This window comes from Simochromis diagramma, unplaced genomic scaffold, assembly GCF_900408965.1.
Source record: "Simochromis diagramma unplaced genomic scaffold, fSimDia1.1 OVJJ01000603.1, whole genome shotgun sequence".
In the NCBI taxonomy this organism is placed as follows: Eukaryota; Metazoa; Chordata; class Actinopteri; order Cichliformes; family Cichlidae; genus Simochromis; species Simochromis diagramma.
In genome coordinates, this window is record NW_024387414.1 from 17,256,860 (window position 1) to 17,276,504 (window position 19,645).

Sequence of the window (19,645 nt, forward strand, 5' to 3'; positions counted from 1 at the left end):
TTATATAGTTGCATTGTTAGTTCATTTATTCCATGAAGAGACACAAATGTATTTCATGTGGCAGAACAAAATGTGACCTGTTTTCAGGCTGCTGTGGACCACAAACCTCATTTTCTCTTTGCAGATGTCTACACGTGAATGTGGCACTTTATAACACTCAGCAAGGGCAACTAAGGACAACTAGAGGGCTGTTACAGTGCTTTTAGTAATGTTTGATCAATTTAAGTTATGTCTAAGCTTTATGGGCTCACAGTCTCATGGGTAACAGCATTTACTCATATGAGAGATACACTCTAACAGTTGTCTGTAGGAGGTAAGGAAAAGACTTCTTTTTAAGAAACTGATGAGTAACTAATTTTGTTACAAGTCATTCTGAAACAGATATGAGAACATGAAATTATTAAATATTTATTCTGTAAATTTATAATCACAAACAGCAGGAATCAGTATGACTTCATCCATGGTGATCTTGTCTTTTTGTTTGGCCTCCAGTCCAGCAGCCTCCTGCCTTCTCGAACTCCTTCAGTCCAGTTCATTCTCTTTCTTTGGCTTGTCCTGGATCTGCTCTCCTGATGTCTTTGGCACAGTCTCGAAATAAGGTCTGTAGATGTAAATTCCACCGGCAACTCCGAGCATTGTGGCAAAGGCTAACTGTGTGAAAGGCAGTCTTCTTCGAAACATGATTTATTATTCTTTTAAAAATTAGGATTTCCCAATAGTGAACCTAAAAGAACAACAAAAGAGTTATAAGACACTTTAAATGCTCAAGCCAGTCCAGCACACAGCTTTGAAACATGTGAAAACAGTAGTGAAATCACTCATCTCTTTACTACAAAGGCACAAAAATGTGAGGAAAGTGAAAAGTCTTTTTAGGTCTTAGCAAATTCGTTTGCACCACCGCTCAGTGCTTTTTTTCCCCCTCTGGAAAACTAACTATATGTATACTATTATTTTGAAAAATCCATATCGGATAATAGAAGAGGCCGATCGCTAGCTTCACAGTGTGTTCACCTTCTAGCTGGGAACATTTCAAATTTAAAAACTTTTTATTTAAAAATTATTATTTGTAACTTTCATAGCTCACCGAGGAAGCCTTTTGATCGATGTATTTGTAACTGCGGAGCAGACGCACAAAGATAAAAACCCGAGGAGATAAAAACAGAAGAAAGAACAAGCAGGACAGTCAGTTACAGCAGGATGACATTCTTCTTCTACGCTGAGAAGAAAACTGCACTGCACCACCTACAGGAGCGTAAAGTTACTTGCTGCTTGCTCACACACACGCACAAAAAACAAAAACAAAACACCGAAAAAGCAAACATATTTTGACATAATACCTAAGCTAATATTATGGGACACATAAGCAGGTGAAGTTGAATTTTTTTTTTTTTAACTTCCTGTCAGGGCTTGCGTTTCAAAGGAATATTTTTCTTAAAAATATGACACAATGTAAGATATGACATAATAATAATAATAATAATAATAATAATAATAATAGACCTTTAAGCCCATCTGACCTTTGTCCGGTGCCACAGCAGTCATGTCAGCGGGGGGATCAGAGGGCTTCTCTATGAATTTCACATTGCCATGTCGGTTTGCTAGGTGCTTGCTCAAGTTTAATTTTTACACTGTAGAAACACATTTTCTTCCCACACAGAGTGTACAGTGGACGCTAATGTTTTTGTCACTTTTTACAGAATCAAACTCAAAGTAATGTTAGTACTTCCAAGCTTTAAATGCAGCATTGTCATACTGTCTCCCACACTCTATATTATCGACTGTTGATCTACACACTTCTGTTGTTACCATGGACGTCGCACATTCGTATGTCATTGTCATGAGACACTCTCACAAACAAAATGGTTTAGTAATGCAGTAACACAGCATGCTCATGGGAAGGTAAGAGTAATCTAATTAGTTTTTTGCAATAGTAATCCCTTACTTTACTCGTTACTTGAAAAAATGTAATTGCATTAATTGTACTTTTAACACATTGCTGCACATCTCTGGTGGTCAGTATCTGAAAGTAGTCCAGGGAAGGAACAGGAGTGAACTAGTGACAGAGGCATGGGCAACCAAGGCTCTCCGATGAGCTACAGAGGTGTCAGAACACCCCTGTGCATTACAGATCAATCTGATTCCCGTCTACCACCAAAAGCACCAACAACAAACTGGACCATGGGGCAATCACCTGTTTAAATGAATCATGTTTTATTTTACATCACGTGGATGGGCAGGTGTGTCCATGTTTTATCTGGTGAAAACCAGGCATCAGGATGCACTATGGGGAAGAAGGCAAGTTGGTGGTGGCAGCATGATGCTTTAGACAATTTTTGCTGGAAAACCCACATGTACCACCTACATAAGTATTGTTGCAGACCATGTACACCCTTCCATGGAAACTGCATTCCCTAATGGCTGAAGTCTGCCACAAAGCAAAACAATGAGTGTGTGGTGTTGACTTCGCCACCAAATTCTCCTAATCTAAATCCAGTTGAGCATCTGTGAATGGACAATATATGCAACCTTAAAACAGCAGGATGACAAAATAAATAAAGGAGCTTTTATTTTGAAGGCGGGGGAGAACATTTCACCGGAAGTAGACATGATTGCGGAAGCGCTCCATAGTTCATTTAGCTAACTGAAGTTAACTTACATTTATGAAGACTTTTTGGAGATGTAACAGTCTAACAATGCTTGTTAAATAAACCCGAAGCTCGCTCGCCCTTGTCGGCAGGCCTGGAGCTCAGTTTTTCTTCACTTTTAAAACTGATCGTATATGTTAACTTTTTGATTGTGTGAGGAGCGAACTTACCTGCTGCAACACATCCGGGGACAGGTGAGGTGAGCTATGCCCGCAAGAGGTTTACGTGAAGATGGAGAATCTGCGCTCACGTCTGAAGTTTGGGAGCAAAGTGGAGGACGTGAAGCTGAGGAGACGTAAATCCCAGCTGTACTCCAGGCAGGAGGAGAGTCCCCTGAACATCGGTGGGGCTCTGAGATTTATCACAAAGAGAAATAAAACAGATGTTCACCGCAGCTGCTCAAATGTGCTCATTTGTCTGACCTCCACAGGTGTGCTGAGCGTGACCGTGTTTTGTGTCGTGTTCAGGCTGATTAACTGCCTCCTGGTTCAAACCAGCTTCGTCCCGGATGAGTACTGGCAGTCTCTGGAGGTCTCCCATAGGATGGTCTTCAAATATCCTTTTTGGGAGACACTCGTCACAGAGGGGACAGTGGATACGTGCACTTTTATTCATTCATTTACTTTTATTTAATATTTTTAAGCAACTTTGCTGTGTTCAAAGTCACTTAAATCACCTTCCTTCCCCAATGTGATGCTCAGATTGGAGATCAGCAGGTGTCTTGATCATGTCACCATGTCTAATTGCAGTTGAGTTGCTGGCCTGTGATTCGCTGATTAAATATTTGCTTTAACAGTTGAAAAGTTGCCAGTGATTGCAAATTTGGTTAGACTGTTGAGCTCTACTTTTTTGTGTTTTTCTGAACTTCCTAATTGTTGCCCCTGATACAATTCCACCAGTTAAACATTAAGAAAATGAAAAACTAAACTGAAATGTGCAAACCCCCTGTTTATGTTTATGGTTCCCAGCAGAGATACATGAAGTGACTATTTACTGTTTTAAATCGCAAAAGCAGCTTTATGCCATTGTTATTCTATCCTGTTATAACCTTAACACAGTAACTTATGGGTATCTGACCTGGGAATGGAAGGCGGGAATAAGAGGATTCTCATATCCACTTCTCTTTGCATTCTTATATAAGATCTTACAGTTCATCAGCTACGACTCGGTTCAGCTGCTGGCAAGTTTCTTTATTATTTTCTCTCGGTAATCTTTTTTTAATGAGCATTTGAACGATTTCCTGCAGTCACGAAGTTTCTATAAACTTGTCTGGCTCTTCAGATTTGGCTTCCGCGAATTCTTCAGTCGCTTCTGGCTTCGTTTGCTGACGTGAAATTCTTCTTCCTGCTTCAAACGCTGGAAAATCAGGATGTTGCAAGATGGACAGTAGGTGGATGTATAATGAAAGATTTGAGTGAATATAAGCAGACTGTTTTGCATGGTGACTGTGCTTGGGATTATTTTAAAGATGGAAGATGGAAACCTGCATTTTGTTCAATTCACACTGCGGTTTAAGCATAATAATAATAATAATAATAATAGTAAAAACTGCTTCAGTGCTCTGCAGTTTTCATACCTAATCCTCACTTGTCTTTCACCTCCAGTTCTTCTGTCACATGTGTTCCTGGTTTACGTGGTTCTGCTGCACCAGGACTCTGACCAACAGCATGGAGGCCACCATCACCACTCTGGCTCTTTCTTACTTTCCTCTGCCTGGGTCCAAAACACACAGCAGGTCTTGATCTTAAATAGAATTTCTTCTAAAATAGATTTAAGAAACATGAAATAAATAAAAAAGGGAAAAAAAAAATCAGAAAAAGTTAAAAGTAGAAAAAAACTGAATTAAAAAGTCAATAAAAATACATTAAAAACAAGAGAAAAAAAATCTTACACAGAGGATACATATCAGAAAGTATCCTTGAAGTGAAGTGAAGTACTTTTTATTTACCCTGATGATCTCTGTGGGGTGTTTTATATACACGCTGCTGTTTTCCAGTAAGAAGTACTTGGCCCTGGTGGCCTTGGCTGTGATTATTCGCCCGACGGCCGTGATCGTCTGGTTTCCTCTGCTGTTGTATCATTTCTGGCAGGAAGACAACAAACTGAGGCTCATCACTCATCACTACATTCCCACAGGGTTCGTACTTTCAGCCTCTTCTCCTCTATAACCGTTAGCTTTACAGTGTTTTGTCTCCGGTGTATGATTGTTCTGTCATCACTAGGATGTTGGCCGTTGTCACTTCAACAGCGATTGACTGTTTTTTCTATGAAAAGGTAAAATCTGCGTGTCTCTCTCTCTCTCTCACACTCACACACACACACACATATCCAGTAACTCCCTCAGCATGAAGTCGGTCGGCTGTAACGGCTCCTTTCTGTTTTCCAGTGGACACCAGTGCAGTTTAACTTCCTCAAGTTTAACATCTTGCACGGTGTGGCTGATTTCTACGGCTCTCACCCCTGGCACTGGTACCTCACTCAGGGCTTTGCCGTGGTGATCGGCCCTCATCTCCCGCTCTTTCTTCATGGTTGCATGCTCGCCTTCAAGAGATACAAAATCCTGCTGGCAGCTGTTGTCTGGACCATCGCAGTTTACAGGTGAAGCTGCAACACACACTGCTTACCTGTTCTTGTGATGCTGGCTTATGGTTATTAAACACAAATGCAGAGTTTCCTTTGCCCCTTATTTTTATTCTTTAAAAAAAAAAGATTAGTGTGAAATATTTGATGTCTGTTTGGACCCCGATTGGCTGCAGAGTGGAGCCTTCTATGGGTGGAGTTTCTTTCAACGCATGCATGTGTGGATTTTGGATCTGGGCGAATTGGAGGCAGTGTCTGTGGCTTTAGCTCTTTTCATGTTCTCTGGCATTTTTTGGTGTTGCAGAGCGTGCATAGTGTGTTTGGCCCATTTAAAACATTTATGTTGGTGGTGCTCGTCAAAGAAACCTCTGCACAAATGCCAGATTTTTTCCAACAGAACATTGTAACTTAAAGGCAAACAGCCTTATTCACTTCACCATTCAGTTTGATTTAGAGTCTGACTCATTTATTATTTATGATACCAATTTTATTTTGGTGATTTAAAAAGTCGATAGATCAGCCAATATTTTTTTTTTCTTTTGCTCACCTGTTTCTGTTCTAGACATCCAGGATGTCACATAGTCAAAGAAGAGGAGAAGGGACGGAGTTTAAATTGATGGTTTAAAGATCTCTGTGCAGATTTATTTATTTTTACGCTCAACAAAACCCTTTGTTCATTTTGAGTTCTCCTAAGACATTTGCAAAAGTTTTTCTTTATTTTTTTTAACAGTGTGAAACCTGTTTAAATTCCAGCTACTTGTTATGTAACAGATTCCTATAAAGCTTCCTGTGGGTCCTGGTTGGTAGACAGTCTGACCTGTTTTATTTTTTCCTTCCAGTTTGCTTCCACACAAGGAGTTCAGATTCATTTATCCAGTGCTGCCTTTCTGTATGGTCTTCTGTGGTAAGTCACGTATTCACATCAGAACTGCAGTATGTGGTCATTTCCATCCAGATGTGTTTATATAATAAACGTTTTCTTTCCACAGGGATTTCTTTGGCTCATCTGAAATCGTGGCGTCGACCTGCAGCAGCCATCTTGTTATCGGCCAATCTTATTCCTGCTCTGTACACTGGTCTGATTCACCAGCGAGGCACTCTGGACGTCATGAACCACCTACAGCCACTTTGTGACGTAGGCAATGTCTCCACCACCCGTCCACAGCCGGATGTATTCTTTCTCATGCCTTGCCACTCAACACCCTTCTACAGGTATTTGATGTGTTTCAATAGATTTCCAAACCACTGCATTCAGTTGTTTTCATTTCACACAGCATCCCAAGTTTTCAAGATTTGGGATTGTATTAACCTGATATTTAAGATTTATTCACTTAAAATCAGAGTTTTCAAAATAAAACACTGGAAACATGTTTTAATAATGTATCTGCTGTGGTACGAAAGATTGATTCATATAAACGTGCTTAGCTGTCCTCTGTCAGTCTTCAGAGCTCATTTCCTCGATCACATTATGATGCTATGCAGCTGATGGTCCTGTCTCCTCACAGCCACATCCACTGCCCGATTAAGATGAGATTTCTCGAGTGTCCTCCAGATCTGGGAGAGGAAGCTTACGTGGATGAAGCTGAGAGATTTTACGAGGAGCCTCTTCTCTGGTTCAGGACCTCATTCCCATACAAGTCCTCTCTGCCCACCCATCTGATCATGTTTGATGTTTTGGAAAAGGTAAGACACAATTTACATTTCTAATTTTTGCTTGCAGTGTTTTTAAGCACATTTTGTGTGTTTTCTTCACAGGAAATCTCTGTATTTTTGGAAGGGAATAACTTTGTGAGGGCAGCAAAGATATTTCACACTCATTTTCCTGAAGGAAGAGTCGGAGGAAGCATCTTTATTTATGAAAGGCACTGACAAACACTGGAACAATGGGAACTTTCTGTCCTTATGGCAAAACATGTGGGGGGTTTTCTTTTTCAAATGGAAATAAATATTTTACACTTAAATCTTGTCATTCATTTTCATCAATTTAAATTTTCATCAATTTAAAAAAACATTTTATATACAGTTATATTTCCTCAAATGTTATTTTTTCCAGTTTTTTCCTTTTCCATCACAAGTGAAACTGTCCAGTTAAATTAAGTTAAAGGTGGAATGATAGGAAACAGCATGTGAGCTCTCACATCACACAAAGCTGTTAGTGTAGCAGCAAATTAAAACCATCAAACTGAACACAGAAACGTCCAGAAGTGCCCCCCCCCCCTTTTTTTTTTTTTAGTCTCTGCTGTTTTTAAATGAAGGTGTTGGGGCTGAAGAGGGAGGTGCTCATCAGTCTAAAATTTACCAGCCAAAATTTAAAGAATGACTCAGTTTAACATCTTACATAAACTCAAGCTACATGTAGTTAGCCCACGTCTTCCACTCCAACCTAATGATTTCTTCACCAAACACCAAAGAGCTGAAGGCCGTTCAGTAGCATTCAAAAGTTGTGCAAACTTACAAAAACAAAAAAGATGACTTTGCAACTAAAGTTTGTAGCCATTGTAATAAACTAGCTGAAATCGTTTCAGTATTTGGGGTCAAAGGGCATCGGGCCCAGCTCTATCTTCACGTCAGCCATGTGTCTGTCTGCGTTTCTTCCTGATCGGCTCCACTTGCGTTCGCTGTGGGGTCGAGACCGGGCTCGCTGCTGCTTACGCTGCTCCTGCTTTGTCCTCGATTCCTCCTTTGAGTCTGCCTCGGGTCCTTCAAACGGCCCACTGGATGATTCAAACACAACACAGACGAATGACATCACCGTGAGCGTGATGATATAAATAAATATGAACCGGCTGCAGCGCTGAAGAAAACAGGTTCAGTCCTCACTCAACTAACCCCAACCTTTGTTGGGGACAAAAGGTGTATTTTTTTTGTTTGTTTTCAGGTGCAAACCTGTTACCATGGCAATAGTAATTAGTGGTGACGGCACTTGGTGTGCCTCTAATAATGACCTTCACTCCCTGGCTTAAATGGACCCTGTGTAAATGCTAAAATGTAAGCAGACATCAGAATAATAGAACTGGTAGAAGATGCCACGTACTTATTCCACTATTTAAGCTTAAAGTCAGCCAGAAAAGTCAGAGGTGGACTCCAAGTACACATTTTATTGTAAAGATTCAATCAGCTTATCTAAACACCCGATGAAGGCTTGTACAACCCAATAAATCATTCATAAAACTGTTTATACACTTATCCCTGTGTTTGAATTGTATGCAGGACTAAAGGAGAAAAACCATTTATGATTTGTATGTTACACCAGTTATTTCCAGTAGATAATCAAACTACAGACATATGAATTTTGATTAAATTACTTCAGTTATTAATTTTTGGAACTACAAACAACATTCAAAAAGAGGAACGACTGAAAACAGTGAAATTACATTATTTACAAGTAATTTGAGTTACAGCAATTGATTGCAATTCTTCACCAACCAGTCAGTCTCTGATGGACTGCGGTTGTTTGGAGTCTGAGTTCCACCCACCAGGTGACCCGTGCAATCGCCTTGTGCTCAAAAAGTTGCACAAGTAATGATTTGCAGTCAGATGCAAAAAAAGAAAAGAAAAAAGTAATGAAAAAACTGAGCTGACCATCATAGTTTTACTCTAGTGTGACTATTGAGCCATTATTTTGCTTCCTTACAGTTATCGAGCCACCTTTGATGAGCTCCGCCCCATTTTCCTGTCAGCGTGAGGCTTTAAAAGTGTCTGAGCGCTCTAGTTTGATTATTACTGTTTATTGAACATTTAGAGGAGCTGACTTTTTTTTAAAGGTCTGTTTTTATTTTAGTTATTTTCACACATTTTTAGTTTAGATCACTATAACAGCTTCACTTGGACTGTTTCTGAGAAATTTGGTGGGTTTTTTGTAAATTTATGACTTTAATCTAGAATTTATTTTCACCCATCCAGAACTTTTATAAATTGTTCAGACGCAACCTAACAATAAATTAAAGGATCTTTCTGGACGCTCACCTCGGGCCGTAACTCTTTGTGTTTGTTTCTCCAAAGAAGTGCCTGTAGATGTAGTCATCAACATCCCCGAAAGCGTCATCATCGAGGCCGTGGTACTTGCGCATGTCTGCGAGAAAGTTTTCAACCCCGCTCACAAAGTCTGTGAACAGCATCTGGTCGTGAATGAACACTCCGTTGCGGAAGAAGTTGTTGATGAACGTCTCCAGCTCCTTCCAATGGTGGAAGTGGTCGACCTCCTGCTGCAGGTAGCTCTGCAGCAGCTTGTGAAACTCGTCAGCTCTGATTGGCTCTGTGGCTTTGTTGAAGAGCCTGGTGGATTCCTGGTAGGCACAGTCGAAAACCCCGGAGCATCCCTTCATGTGGGCTTTGTGAGTGTTTTGCTCCCAGTCCTGGTGAACTTTGTCTCCTGACTTCCGGGTGTTGTGGCCAGAGTCGTGTTTGTGTCGTTGATGAGGCTTGTGGGATCTGTGCTGCCACGACTCCCTTGTATTCTTCTCATTGCTTCTCTGTTTATAAAACCCTCGGGCTTTATTGATGAAGGTCGAGGCAGAATCCTTGAAATGTCTGAAAGTGGATTTGACAGAATCAGAGAACTTCCTCAGGTTCTCCTTCACGGCCTCTTTGGCTTTTTTAATCTGCTCCTTGTGGTGGTGTACGAACTCCTTGGTGGAGTTCTTCACAGCATCAAACGTCTCCTTCACTTTTCCCGCCATGCCATGCTTTGGTTTTTTCACTTTGGGCTCCGTGTCTCCTTTGGCTCCTTCCTCTTTGGTCTCCACATACAGCCGCTCCCACAGGTCAGAGCGCTGCTGCTCAAAGCTCAGCCTCTTCTCCAGCTCCATCAGACGGGACTGCAGCTCCTCCGCCTCTGAACCCAATTCCTTTCCGGCTCCTGGGAATCGACTTCTCACTTGACTTAGCTCTCTCCTCAGCTCATCCGTGACCTTCCTCTCTTTGTCAAGCTTCTTTCTCAGTGTCTGTGCTTCGGCCATCATGTTAGTCAGCTGGCCGTGGAAGCTTCTGGTCACCTGCTTCTCTTCCTCCAGCTGCTCTTTCAGGTTCTGGTTTTCTGACAGCAGCAAGTCGGCTCCTTCTTCCATCGACTCCAGATCTCTGATCTTAGAGTGCAGACTCTTCAGCTCCTCCTGTACGGCTGACAACGACATCTCTTCTCGCTGCAGAGAGCTTTTCAGCAGCTGGTTCTCAGCTGCTAACTTCTGCTGCTGAGACACCATGTCAGTGTTCTCCTCCTCCTTCTCTTTCAGCAACATTTCCAACTTATCTCTCTGGGTCTTGATGGAAAAAAGAGGAACAGACATAAGATTGCATATGCTGTGATTACCTGAAGCAATGCATTCACTAAAATCATTCAATATTTCAACAATAAAACTAAATATCTAGTATTTCTATTTTTAAATACCAGAAAAACGCAACCAAGTGTGGTGGAGGAATAATTCTTCTTGCATAGAAACACCCTGTTCTTCTTCTACTGGGTTTGCAGAAATCAAGTGAAAAGTGTACACAGCAACAAAAACATGATCCAGATGGGGGTGGGGGGCTTTATAGATCTGATCAGCTGTTCACAGCACGTCCTATGTTGGAATATATGTTGTCATGTTGTCAGAAAGAATTATCACATGTTTTCATGTGCACCATCACAAGAGTAGGTGATGTCATTTTCCTGGGGTTTTTTTAACGTTACATTCGTGTAAAATGTTAAGAGATACAGATTTGACATTTTGTGTATCTGGAAAAATGTGTACATTTTTTAATTTATTTATGTAGGTATTATTACATACATATACATAACCCTGGGATATAAAGTTTGTATTGATGTATATTAAGTTAAAATGCTCAAAATAAAATGTGAAGAGGCTCTGACAGAATATTATAAACTTGGAGTGTCACCATCAGTTACCTGAACATGAGCCTGTTTCAGAATAAGCTCTTGGTTCTCGTTCCTAATACTCTCAAGCTCCATGAGCAATGGAATTTGGTCGTCATGCATTTCTTCCATGCCATACTCGAACAACTCTTCCTAAGTGAGAAAAAGAAGTAAAACAAGCCCATCAAAGTCCTGCTTATGGCACCTCCATCTTTGATTTTTTTTATCTATCTAAGATGAATATGGTTCATGGGAGCTGAAGCTCAATACCCAGATGGTTGTTGGTTCTATTTTTGTTTCACATCTTATAAGAGCAGAGGTGTCCAACATGAGGCCTGAGGCCAGATTTATAAAGTGGGAAACAGCAGTGAAATCATTAAGTACTATTAAATGTCTTTCACTTTGACTTCTGGTTCCAGATTTATTAAAATCTCAGCTCTGGTTGAAGTGAACCTTTTCACATTGTATCAAGTTATAAGTTAAGAAATATGCAGCAGTGTTTTGTTTGAATGCCCCACTTCAGGTTAAATTTGGACTGAACTAAAAAGAGTTTGACACCCCTGTATAAGAGGAAGGTAAATATCCACATTTAGTCTTTACGACTGTGAGTTTCTGTTACACTAGTACCAACTCAGCTCGACTAGGTTTTTAGGGTTTTCCATTAGGTGGTAGTACCTGATATCAGATACTCTTTTAGTACCTACTCAGCCAGGGATCCAAGCAATCTGAGTCTGATTCTGATGCTTTTTTTACTGCACAATTGTAGATCAAATTCATACACACAACAGCATTATGAAGGATTTAAGAATAAAAGCAAATAAAGTGATAAATTATCCATGTAAGAAGTTACAAAAATCAAAAGCACGGCACAGAAATTCATGATTACTGTTCTACCAAAAATAATAAAATTACTCCTCGAGTCGGGACCTGTGTAGTCACTGACCTGGGATGTAAAGTCCATCACATAGTCCACATCAAAGAGCTTCTTCTTCATCTCGTATTTCTCTGTAAGTGAAAGTTTTTACACGTTAGTTCCACAGCCTACAGGAAACAGGTTGAACCACATGAGCTACAGTACATCCCTAAAGTTGAGGTCCAAGAAAACTTTCTGCATTTATCCCAGTAAAGCTGGACTACTCACCATAGAAGTGACCCAAACACAGGAAGGCAGCTATTACGACAGTGATGAGGATCGACGTTTTGTAGATGCTGCTGTTTTGGGCTCTCTCTTCAACATCCCGAGCAGCTCTTCTCACTTCAGTCTCCTCCTCCTCTTGCTGCTGCTTCTGTTCTTTAACCTCCTGCTCCCCTTTATCATCATCATCACTTGGGTGAGATTCCAACACAGCCTCGTCCTCTGGATCAGTCACGGTGTTTGTGGTACTCCTCCTCAACCTTCGTCTTCGTACAACAGTGCTGGCGCTGCGTCCAGCCTCGTCCTCGCTGCTGCTCGAGTTTGTCACTGCTGGCGGCTGCACTGGGAAAACTACGGTTAAAAAAAAATGAGAAGTTTTACATGAAGAGAGGAAAAAAAGCACAAAACAAAAAACAGCACACATGCAAACGGTTTCAAAAAGCAGGCATTGGTGCAGTTAATCATGCAGACAACAAGCCTCTGTCAGTGCGCCCCAGGGTGGCTGTGGCTACAATGTAGCTTGCCATCACCAGTGTGTGAATGTGTGTGTGAATGGGTGGATGACTGAAAGTGTAAAGTGCTTTGGGGTCCTCAGGGACTAGTAAAGCGCTATATAAATACCATTTACTGGCAGTGAGACCCCTGATCCATTTGTACACTGTGTGCCACATATAGCTCATTTGGATCTTACATGGGCTGAACCAGTGACACTGCCCTGAAGTTTAACTACACCTTTAATGGACAGTTGCACCTGAGTACTACTTGTTGGCCCCTGTCATATTACCTTAAAGCCACAGTGGATGCTCTAGCTCACTGGTTTAGCTTGCTTGAGAACCGGTATATAAGCCAGCACTAACAAAAACAAAGCTTAGAACTATTTGTTTAATCAGAGATTTGCTTTCCTCGGTTGCTGTGTTTGAAAAACACAAGCATACACACTTATCCACCAATTCCTAAAAAGAAATAACTAATTTAAAGGACACTACTTCTCTGGTGCTACTCCAGAGACTGTTCCTGCATTCACATTCAGAAAACTACAGAGTTGAGTCTACAGTACCGCTGATTACAGACAGTTTGGCAGCCTGGACCTGGCTATCCCTATCTCACGGTTTTGTGACCAAATGGGAGGAACGAGGCAGATCTGACTAAGAAACTAAGGAATACTGCAGTCATTTAAAGGCAGCCATACCGCAAGACATTTTAACTGTTCTGCTACCATAATTCACAAGATAAACACCCCTGTGTGTTAAAAATGTATACCACACAAACCAGATGAGACTTTAAATGTAGTTTGAAACCCTCTCCACTGTCTATGCTTTACATACAGGCTATTGTTATTATCTCACTTCTCCACACAGAAAAATTAAATAAATAAATCAAAGTATTTGACTCCTCATATTTGCTCAGGCACACAGGCTTTAAACTGTCTGACAGCATCTCATCACCTCACAGTGATTCAGCTGCATCAGGATTAGTTTCGAGCGCTGCTCACCAAGCTAAGCATCAAATCAGAGTCACTGCATTTTCAAATCTGGACCTGGAAAAGAGCGGCCACCGGTCAGCTGACTTCTCAGACGGCTGCTTAAGTTCATCAGAGTCTGTGGAAGTTTCCAGTGACTCAACAACAAACCTGCTTTGGCAAACAGGAGAAATGTTTGTGTTGTTGTTTTAATGTTGGTAATAAAATCAGCTGTCTTTAGTGTGTGTGCGCCGTCCTACCGGTCTCTGCAGCACTGAAGGTGTACTGGCTGCTGCAGGAGGTGCCGAGGTAAAGATCTTCACTGACGGCTGCCTCTTCTTCCACTTCGGCATGCTCCCCCTCCTTCAAGTCTGGCAGAGTCACGATGTCGGAGAGGTCGCTGGAGGACAGCACGGGCTCTTTCCCTGCAGCTTCGTCTCCGGCCTGCAGACGATACAATGAAGACAAGTTATACAGCGAGAAGAAGGGACGAGGCTCTGGATTAATTATTCCGGGGACATTTTCATGTCCTCTCACCTCTGAGGCGTTCAGTGTCTCATCTAAAGTTTGTTCTCCCAGAGTGTTGTCTAGTGAATCAGCAGTCCTTTCTTCTGCACACACAGCTGTCAATGTGAACATAAATGTGTGTTGTGTCAAACAAACTCCAATCAAAGTCACATCTAGATAAAAAAAAAAAAAAAGAAGAAGAAGAAGGAGCTTTACCAGCAGATACTGAAGTCTGAACATCCTGCGCCTGTGGTTCATGCACCAGAGGGCGCTCTAACAGCTCAGCTCCGTACTCCACTGCTGTCTCGGATCCCAAAGTCTCAATATCTGAACCCTGCAAACACAAACGTTCAAAAACCAAACACACTGGATGAACTTCATTGAACTTTCTTTATAAATACCTGACCGTAATTAACTATTCAGAAAAGGACAATTTAATGATGAATTATAGCTGTAACTGACCAGCTATAGCAAAAAGTTGAAGGTTTTATCAATGAAGAAAAATATTTTAAATTTTTCTTGTTAATGAGGAAAAAAAACTAAGCATAAACAGGCTAGTGCTGTCAGTGTCAGCAAACTCTGGTTTACAGTTAAACTTGTTTATCTTGTAAAACTCTAAAATAAACTTGAAGAAAGAACACAGGAAACTGTAATGTAGCATATCTCTTCAACATGTTCAACAATTCATTGACATTTTATACTTAATGACCCATGCAGACCTGATTAAAATGATAAAAACCATAAGACAACAAGTGGTAAGGATAAAGGATAAACAGAGGAAAGGATTTATACCTCATTACTAATAATAGTCCAGCCACAGGAGGACTCTGCATCGCTGGAGGTCTCTGACATTTCTGTCAGCTGTCAGCAGCACACAGACGTCTGGAGGAGAGAAGAAGAACACCTGAACTTGACTGAGCATCATTTTCAAATTTACAATAAAATTGTTTTCAGAAGCTTTACACAAGTAAAAGTAGAAAACCAGCACTGGAAAAATATTACGTTCAAAGTAAGTCTAGTAATAAAAGTAAACAAATAAAATATGTATGTAAATTCAGAAAATTTAGATAAAGTAAAGGCACTCACTGGAGGAAAATAGCTCCTGAGTTTCTTATATCGTTATGCTTTTATCAGACATACAGAAATATAAAAGCAGAGTTTGGTTTTTGTAGATGATGAAAGTCGAGTCCATTTTCTAACATATCAACCTGCAACTAACAATAATGATCTGCTGATTATGTTTCCAATAAATTGAATTACTTAGTTCCTAAAACTTCTGAAAATACTTTATATTTCTGTATTAAATCGACACTGTAAGTTAATGTGAGCACAGCAACTGTGACTGACTGCTGCCATTTCTGATATCAACTTGAAGAGAGAAACACTGCCGCCAGCTGCAGAGCGACGCAGGTACACCAGACAGATAAGTGCAAATGCTGCCAACGGCATCGGCCTCTTGACTGGGCTATGTGGTAGGCTGAATTTCCACTTAAAGTGACACCATCACATTGATATGTTGTCCAAATAACACCTTAAATCTCCCTTAATTTTCAAAATTACTGAAGGTTAAAATGAGCAAAAGTAGCGAATTTTAAAAGCTGGAAGGAAGAAATGTACAAATATTAACCAAGCAACCAATAAACAATTATACAACCAATACCACAATATTGTCCTCTGAAATAACGTGTAGGTCTGAAATAAAGTAAATAAATCCTCCAGCTTTTCCACTTCGATGCAGCACTCAAGTTCTTTCTTTATGTTGCACCGTCTTTCCCATCCCACCCATAAACAGAAACCTAAGCTGCTGAGAAAAACACTTTAAGCTTGTTCAGAAGTCACGCAGGGATCAATTAAACGCTTCAGCACCACCACCCACACCCAGCTACAGGCATGAGCGGGGTGTGGGTTTTCACAGGGATAGCAAAATAAATACACATAACAGTCTAACAGTGCAGGCAGTGACACCAACAGCTGCACAAATCACTGAGTTATTATTTCTATCTGACTTAGACTATGCCTGCTGTTCAGCCTCTTGTAGTGAAAGGCAAAGTGAGATGTGCAGGTGAGAGTGGCACAGCATGCAATTAAACTTCTATCAATCACTGCACATCCTGTTTATACAGCAGGGATTACTTTCACTCCATTTTATCACCAAGCTACATATAAAGAAAAAAACCAAACCCCCACACATCAATTAAATAAATTCATCCACCCATCACGCGGCACTCGGCTGACCAGTGGTGTCACTTTACATTCGACTGCCAGACTGCTGCAGCAGTGGAGCTCCCGCTGAGCTCCACCTACACCTGAGACAATATGTTGTAGTGAAAAGATGAGCAAGACCTGTATGCCACAAAAAATTCACAGCAGGCCTGTCCAACTCATTGTAGTTTGTGGCTCTGACTGTAACACGCAAAAGAGCTTTCTGCTCGTCTCCTCCTGCACCATTAGGAGCTTTGCACACAGATACATCTTAGGCTCCAGAAGGTTCTTATCTAGATGTTAACATGTTGCCTAGAAACCATGTAGCAACAGCTTAAAATGATCTGTTTTTAGTATTTAAGCACTTATCAACACCTTATAAAAGAACTGTACATTCTTTTTATTTATCAATAAAAATATCTTATTCATATCCACAAAAGTTGAATTATGCACAATATAGTATGTTGTCCTCAAGTTGCCTGGCAACCACCCTGCATTGGGTTAAGTGGCCTGTTTATAGTCTTTAGATCTGGGGTGACCAACTCCAGTCCTCGAGGGCTACCATCCTGCAGCTTTTAGATGCATCCCAACACAGCTGAATTACCTCTTCAGCATGCCATGACGTTTGGCAAAGGTCTGTTAACAAGCCATTCATTTGGTTCAGTCCTCGAGGGCTACCTTCATGCAGCTTTTAGTTGCATCCTTGTTTTGACACACCTGGAGTTGGTGACCCCTGCTTTAGATACAGGGTTTTTAAGACTGATACCAGTTCTCAGTGATTTAAAAATCCAATATTTACTCATATCAGCCTAATTATTACTGAACATTGTTCTGCGTAGATCAGCTGTGTTTCGTCAGGACACGGAAGGCAAGCAGTGGTTGACTTGTCAAATCTAGAAAAACCAGACAAACTAACATGAATCAGTTGTGAAGACTCGTTTCTGCTTGCTTTCATGTTAAAGTCACAAAACTCATTTGTTATTTACCGACCATTTACCGGTCTGCAACGTGCCCTCTGATGGGCACACTATTAAACATCAACATCACAATATAGTTGCGAGCAAGGTTATAATAACTAAAACTAAATATGCATAATGGCAAAGAGGCCAGCAGAAAGTACAACAAAAGTTAGTTAATAGTTTTATAAAGATATTTAAAAGTGGTCAAATAGGACTGGGTTGATTATAATGCAGAACACTGACCTGATACAATAAGACAGAGTCATAAAGATACTTGGATAACAGCTAATTTCTTTATTGTATATACATAAATCCTATAAACTACAGCCTGTATATAAACACAGATATTAGTCATAAAAAAAAAAATCACACAGAAACATGAGTAATCACTTTTTGGCACGAAATCTCATTGGAGTCTTGTTGTGGCATCCCTAGATCTACACGGTACTGTGATAATACCGTTATAACCCCTAACTTTGGCAGTCTCAAACTCCTCTCCCCGAATCCGGTTACATGTCCCCCCCTGTCGATGTGTTGTAACCGCAGCTAATGCCTTTTTTTACAGCTGGTCACGAGCTGATACCTGGCAGTGTAAACAAACAGAGGAACCAGCGCCCCCTGACGGTGAAAGCTAGAAGACGATGCCAACCAGCGCGCGGCCTCACGCTGAAAAAAAGCCGCTGTTTACGTCTCTAATGGACAAATTTGCGGTTAAACCTGCAGCAGCTACGCCCAGCGAACACCAGCTTCGTCCGCTGACATCAAATAACCGCATTTGGCGTCAGTTTCGCTGTTACTGAACTAACTTCAGAGGCTTGTTATTACCGTCACCTCTATAAACGTCGTCGGAACGTATAATTGAAACCGTCTCGAGACTATCCGTTATTTTTAACAGTCGTTTAACATCACTGCAACCTAGAGTATGACGATAAGTGCCTAAACTCACCAGTGTTTTGTTCCTGGCGGCGAGACAGCTGTTTGCAAGAAGCTCCACAGTTATTGCAGTATATGCCCGAGCCAGTTTATCCGTTAACGCTGCGTAACACTGCGTAGGGAAGTGTAGTTTTAAAGGGTTTAGTTGGACACGCGGTGCAATGTCTTCTGCGAACACCCGAAACTACATATCCCATGGGTCAGCTCGGCGGCCAAACAAACTCGGCGAGGGTGGAGCGAAAATCCCCGTGCGGCTGCGAAAAAGAAAAAAACATAAACAAGGAAGCGTGACGAAGCACCGACACAGTAACAATAACGAGGGCGGAGACACGTCGATGAAGAGCTTTTCAAATGAGTGTTTTATATGTTTAGATGTGCAGCCTAAGCAGAACATTAAATAAGCAAAACGCCATACCTGAAAACTTTAACTGAACACACGTGGTCGTTGTTGTTGTGAGCTCAAATTCCCTGTCTCTTGCAAAAGACTTAATGAATACATAACATGTTGCTCGACTGGTTTGGGAAAACATGGTGTTGCAATCTAACAAATACTAAATAGCTGCAACTGTACTCGAAGAAGAAGAAGATAATAGTTTGTAAGAGGGGAAGAAAAGGTAAAGAAAGAGAATGATTGAACATTTGTTCATGTTCCTGTAAAGCTTAACAGGTCTGTCAGTAACTACCGACACGTGTGTGTGTGTGTGTGTGTGTTATTGTGTTATACATATATATTATGAGCAGGGCAAATAGGCTTACAACACACTATTAAGAACAATAACAACAACAACAATACAAATAAAAACCAGAGCTAGAGTAGCAATATGAAACTAGACAATATCGTTTCTGGAGAAATTGCAGTGACATTTTTGCTACTTGGTCTGTGGCTTGTTACTCAAACCTCTAAGGTAAATAAGTTGTTAACAGCAGCTGCTAGTTGCATCATAAGAAGCTCAATAAGTAAGTAGGTGGCTTATACACTGACACTGAAGCAAAGACACATAAACTGGTTAAGATCAAATAAAACATTTATACAGTGGGTTATAAGCAAGGAGTTGCTCTACAAATGTGAGGGTTTCTTGTCTTAACAGTTTCAAGAATGCGGTCACGAGATCAAACACAAGAAAGAATCATTGATCGAATTCTAGTGGTTGTCTCACTCAGATGCATACAGATGAATAAAAATGTGTACATCTGCTGATTTTGAGGAAGACATCCTCTGTAAAGAGCCACGCTTCCTACGAATTGGTGGTAAAATGATGCCCATAGAGTGAAAACTGTGAACTTGTAACGTGTAAAAGACAAATATTTCTGAAATCTTTCTGCTTCTCCCACTCTATCAGTTAATCCTTCCACCTTCACTCTGAGCATTTTATT

At 40.8% G+C, this 19,645-nt stretch overlaps 3 protein-coding genes across 8 annotated transcripts; 1 reads left to right on the forward strand and 2 right to left on the reverse strand.

Moving 5' to 3' along the window:
* Positions 1–384: 384 nt before the first annotated feature.
* LOC120721190 (protein PIGBOS1) lies at positions 385–2,929 on the reverse strand. Of its 3 annotated transcripts, XM_040011336.1 has the most exons (4): positions 2,816–2,921; positions 1,518–1,568; positions 1,085–1,115; positions 385–724 (listed from the first exon to the last, which is right to left on the reverse strand). In XM_040011336.1, exon 4 carries the CDS (start codon positions 679–681, stop codon positions 523–525), a length of 159 nt encoding a protein of 52 aa, XP_039867270.1. In that variant the 5' UTR covers positions 682–724; positions 1,085–1,115; positions 1,518–1,568; positions 2,816–2,921; the 3' UTR covers positions 385–522. The 3 variants fall into 3 exon arrangements, with proteins under 3 accessions (XP_039867270.1, XP_039867271.1, XP_039867273.1); XM_040011337.1 differs by lacking the exon at positions 1,518–1,568 and having other exon boundaries at positions 2,816–2,929; XM_040011339.1 differs by lacking the exons at positions 1,085–1,115; positions 1,518–1,568 and having other exon boundaries at positions 2,816–2,928.
* Positions 2,848–7,186, forward strand: pigb (phosphatidylinositol glycan anchor biosynthesis, class B). The gene is made up of 12 exons (XM_040011335.1): positions 2,848–2,988; positions 3,076–3,199; positions 3,708–3,825; positions 3,927–4,031; positions 4,250–4,380; positions 4,642–4,782; positions 4,868–4,919; positions 5,032–5,243; positions 6,065–6,129; positions 6,215–6,437; positions 6,731–6,908; positions 6,981–7,186. The coding sequence occupies exons 1-12, from the start codon at positions 2,877–2,879 to the stop codon at positions 7,092–7,094; spliced, it is 1,575 nt and encodes a 524-aa protein (XP_039867269.1). The 5' UTR covers positions 2,848–2,876; the 3' UTR covers positions 7,095–7,186.
* Positions 7,055–18,761, reverse strand: ccpg1 (cell cycle progression 1). 4 transcript variants are annotated; one of them, XM_040011332.1, is made up of 12 exons: positions 18,285–18,474; positions 16,984–17,272; positions 14,970–15,059; positions 14,394–14,511; positions 14,208–14,293; positions 13,931–14,114; positions 13,749–13,841; positions 12,218–12,562; positions 12,020–12,081; positions 11,110–11,229; positions 9,192–10,483; positions 7,060–7,939 (listed from the first exon to the last, which is right to left on the reverse strand). In XM_040011332.1, exons 3-12 carry the CDS (start codon positions 15,027–15,029, stop codon positions 7,747–7,749), a joined length of 2,553 nt encoding a protein of 850 aa, XP_039867266.1. In that variant the 5' UTR covers positions 15,030–15,059; positions 16,984–17,272; positions 18,285–18,474; the 3' UTR covers positions 7,060–7,746. The 4 variants fall into 4 exon arrangements, with proteins under 4 accessions (XP_039867268.1, XP_039867266.1, XP_039867267.1 ...); XM_040011333.1 differs by lacking the exons at positions 16,984–17,272; positions 18,285–18,474 and adding an exon at positions 18,687–18,761; XM_040011331.1 differs by lacking the exon at positions 16,984–17,272 and having other exon boundaries at positions 18,285–18,473.
* Positions 18,762–19,645: the final 884 nt, after the last annotated feature.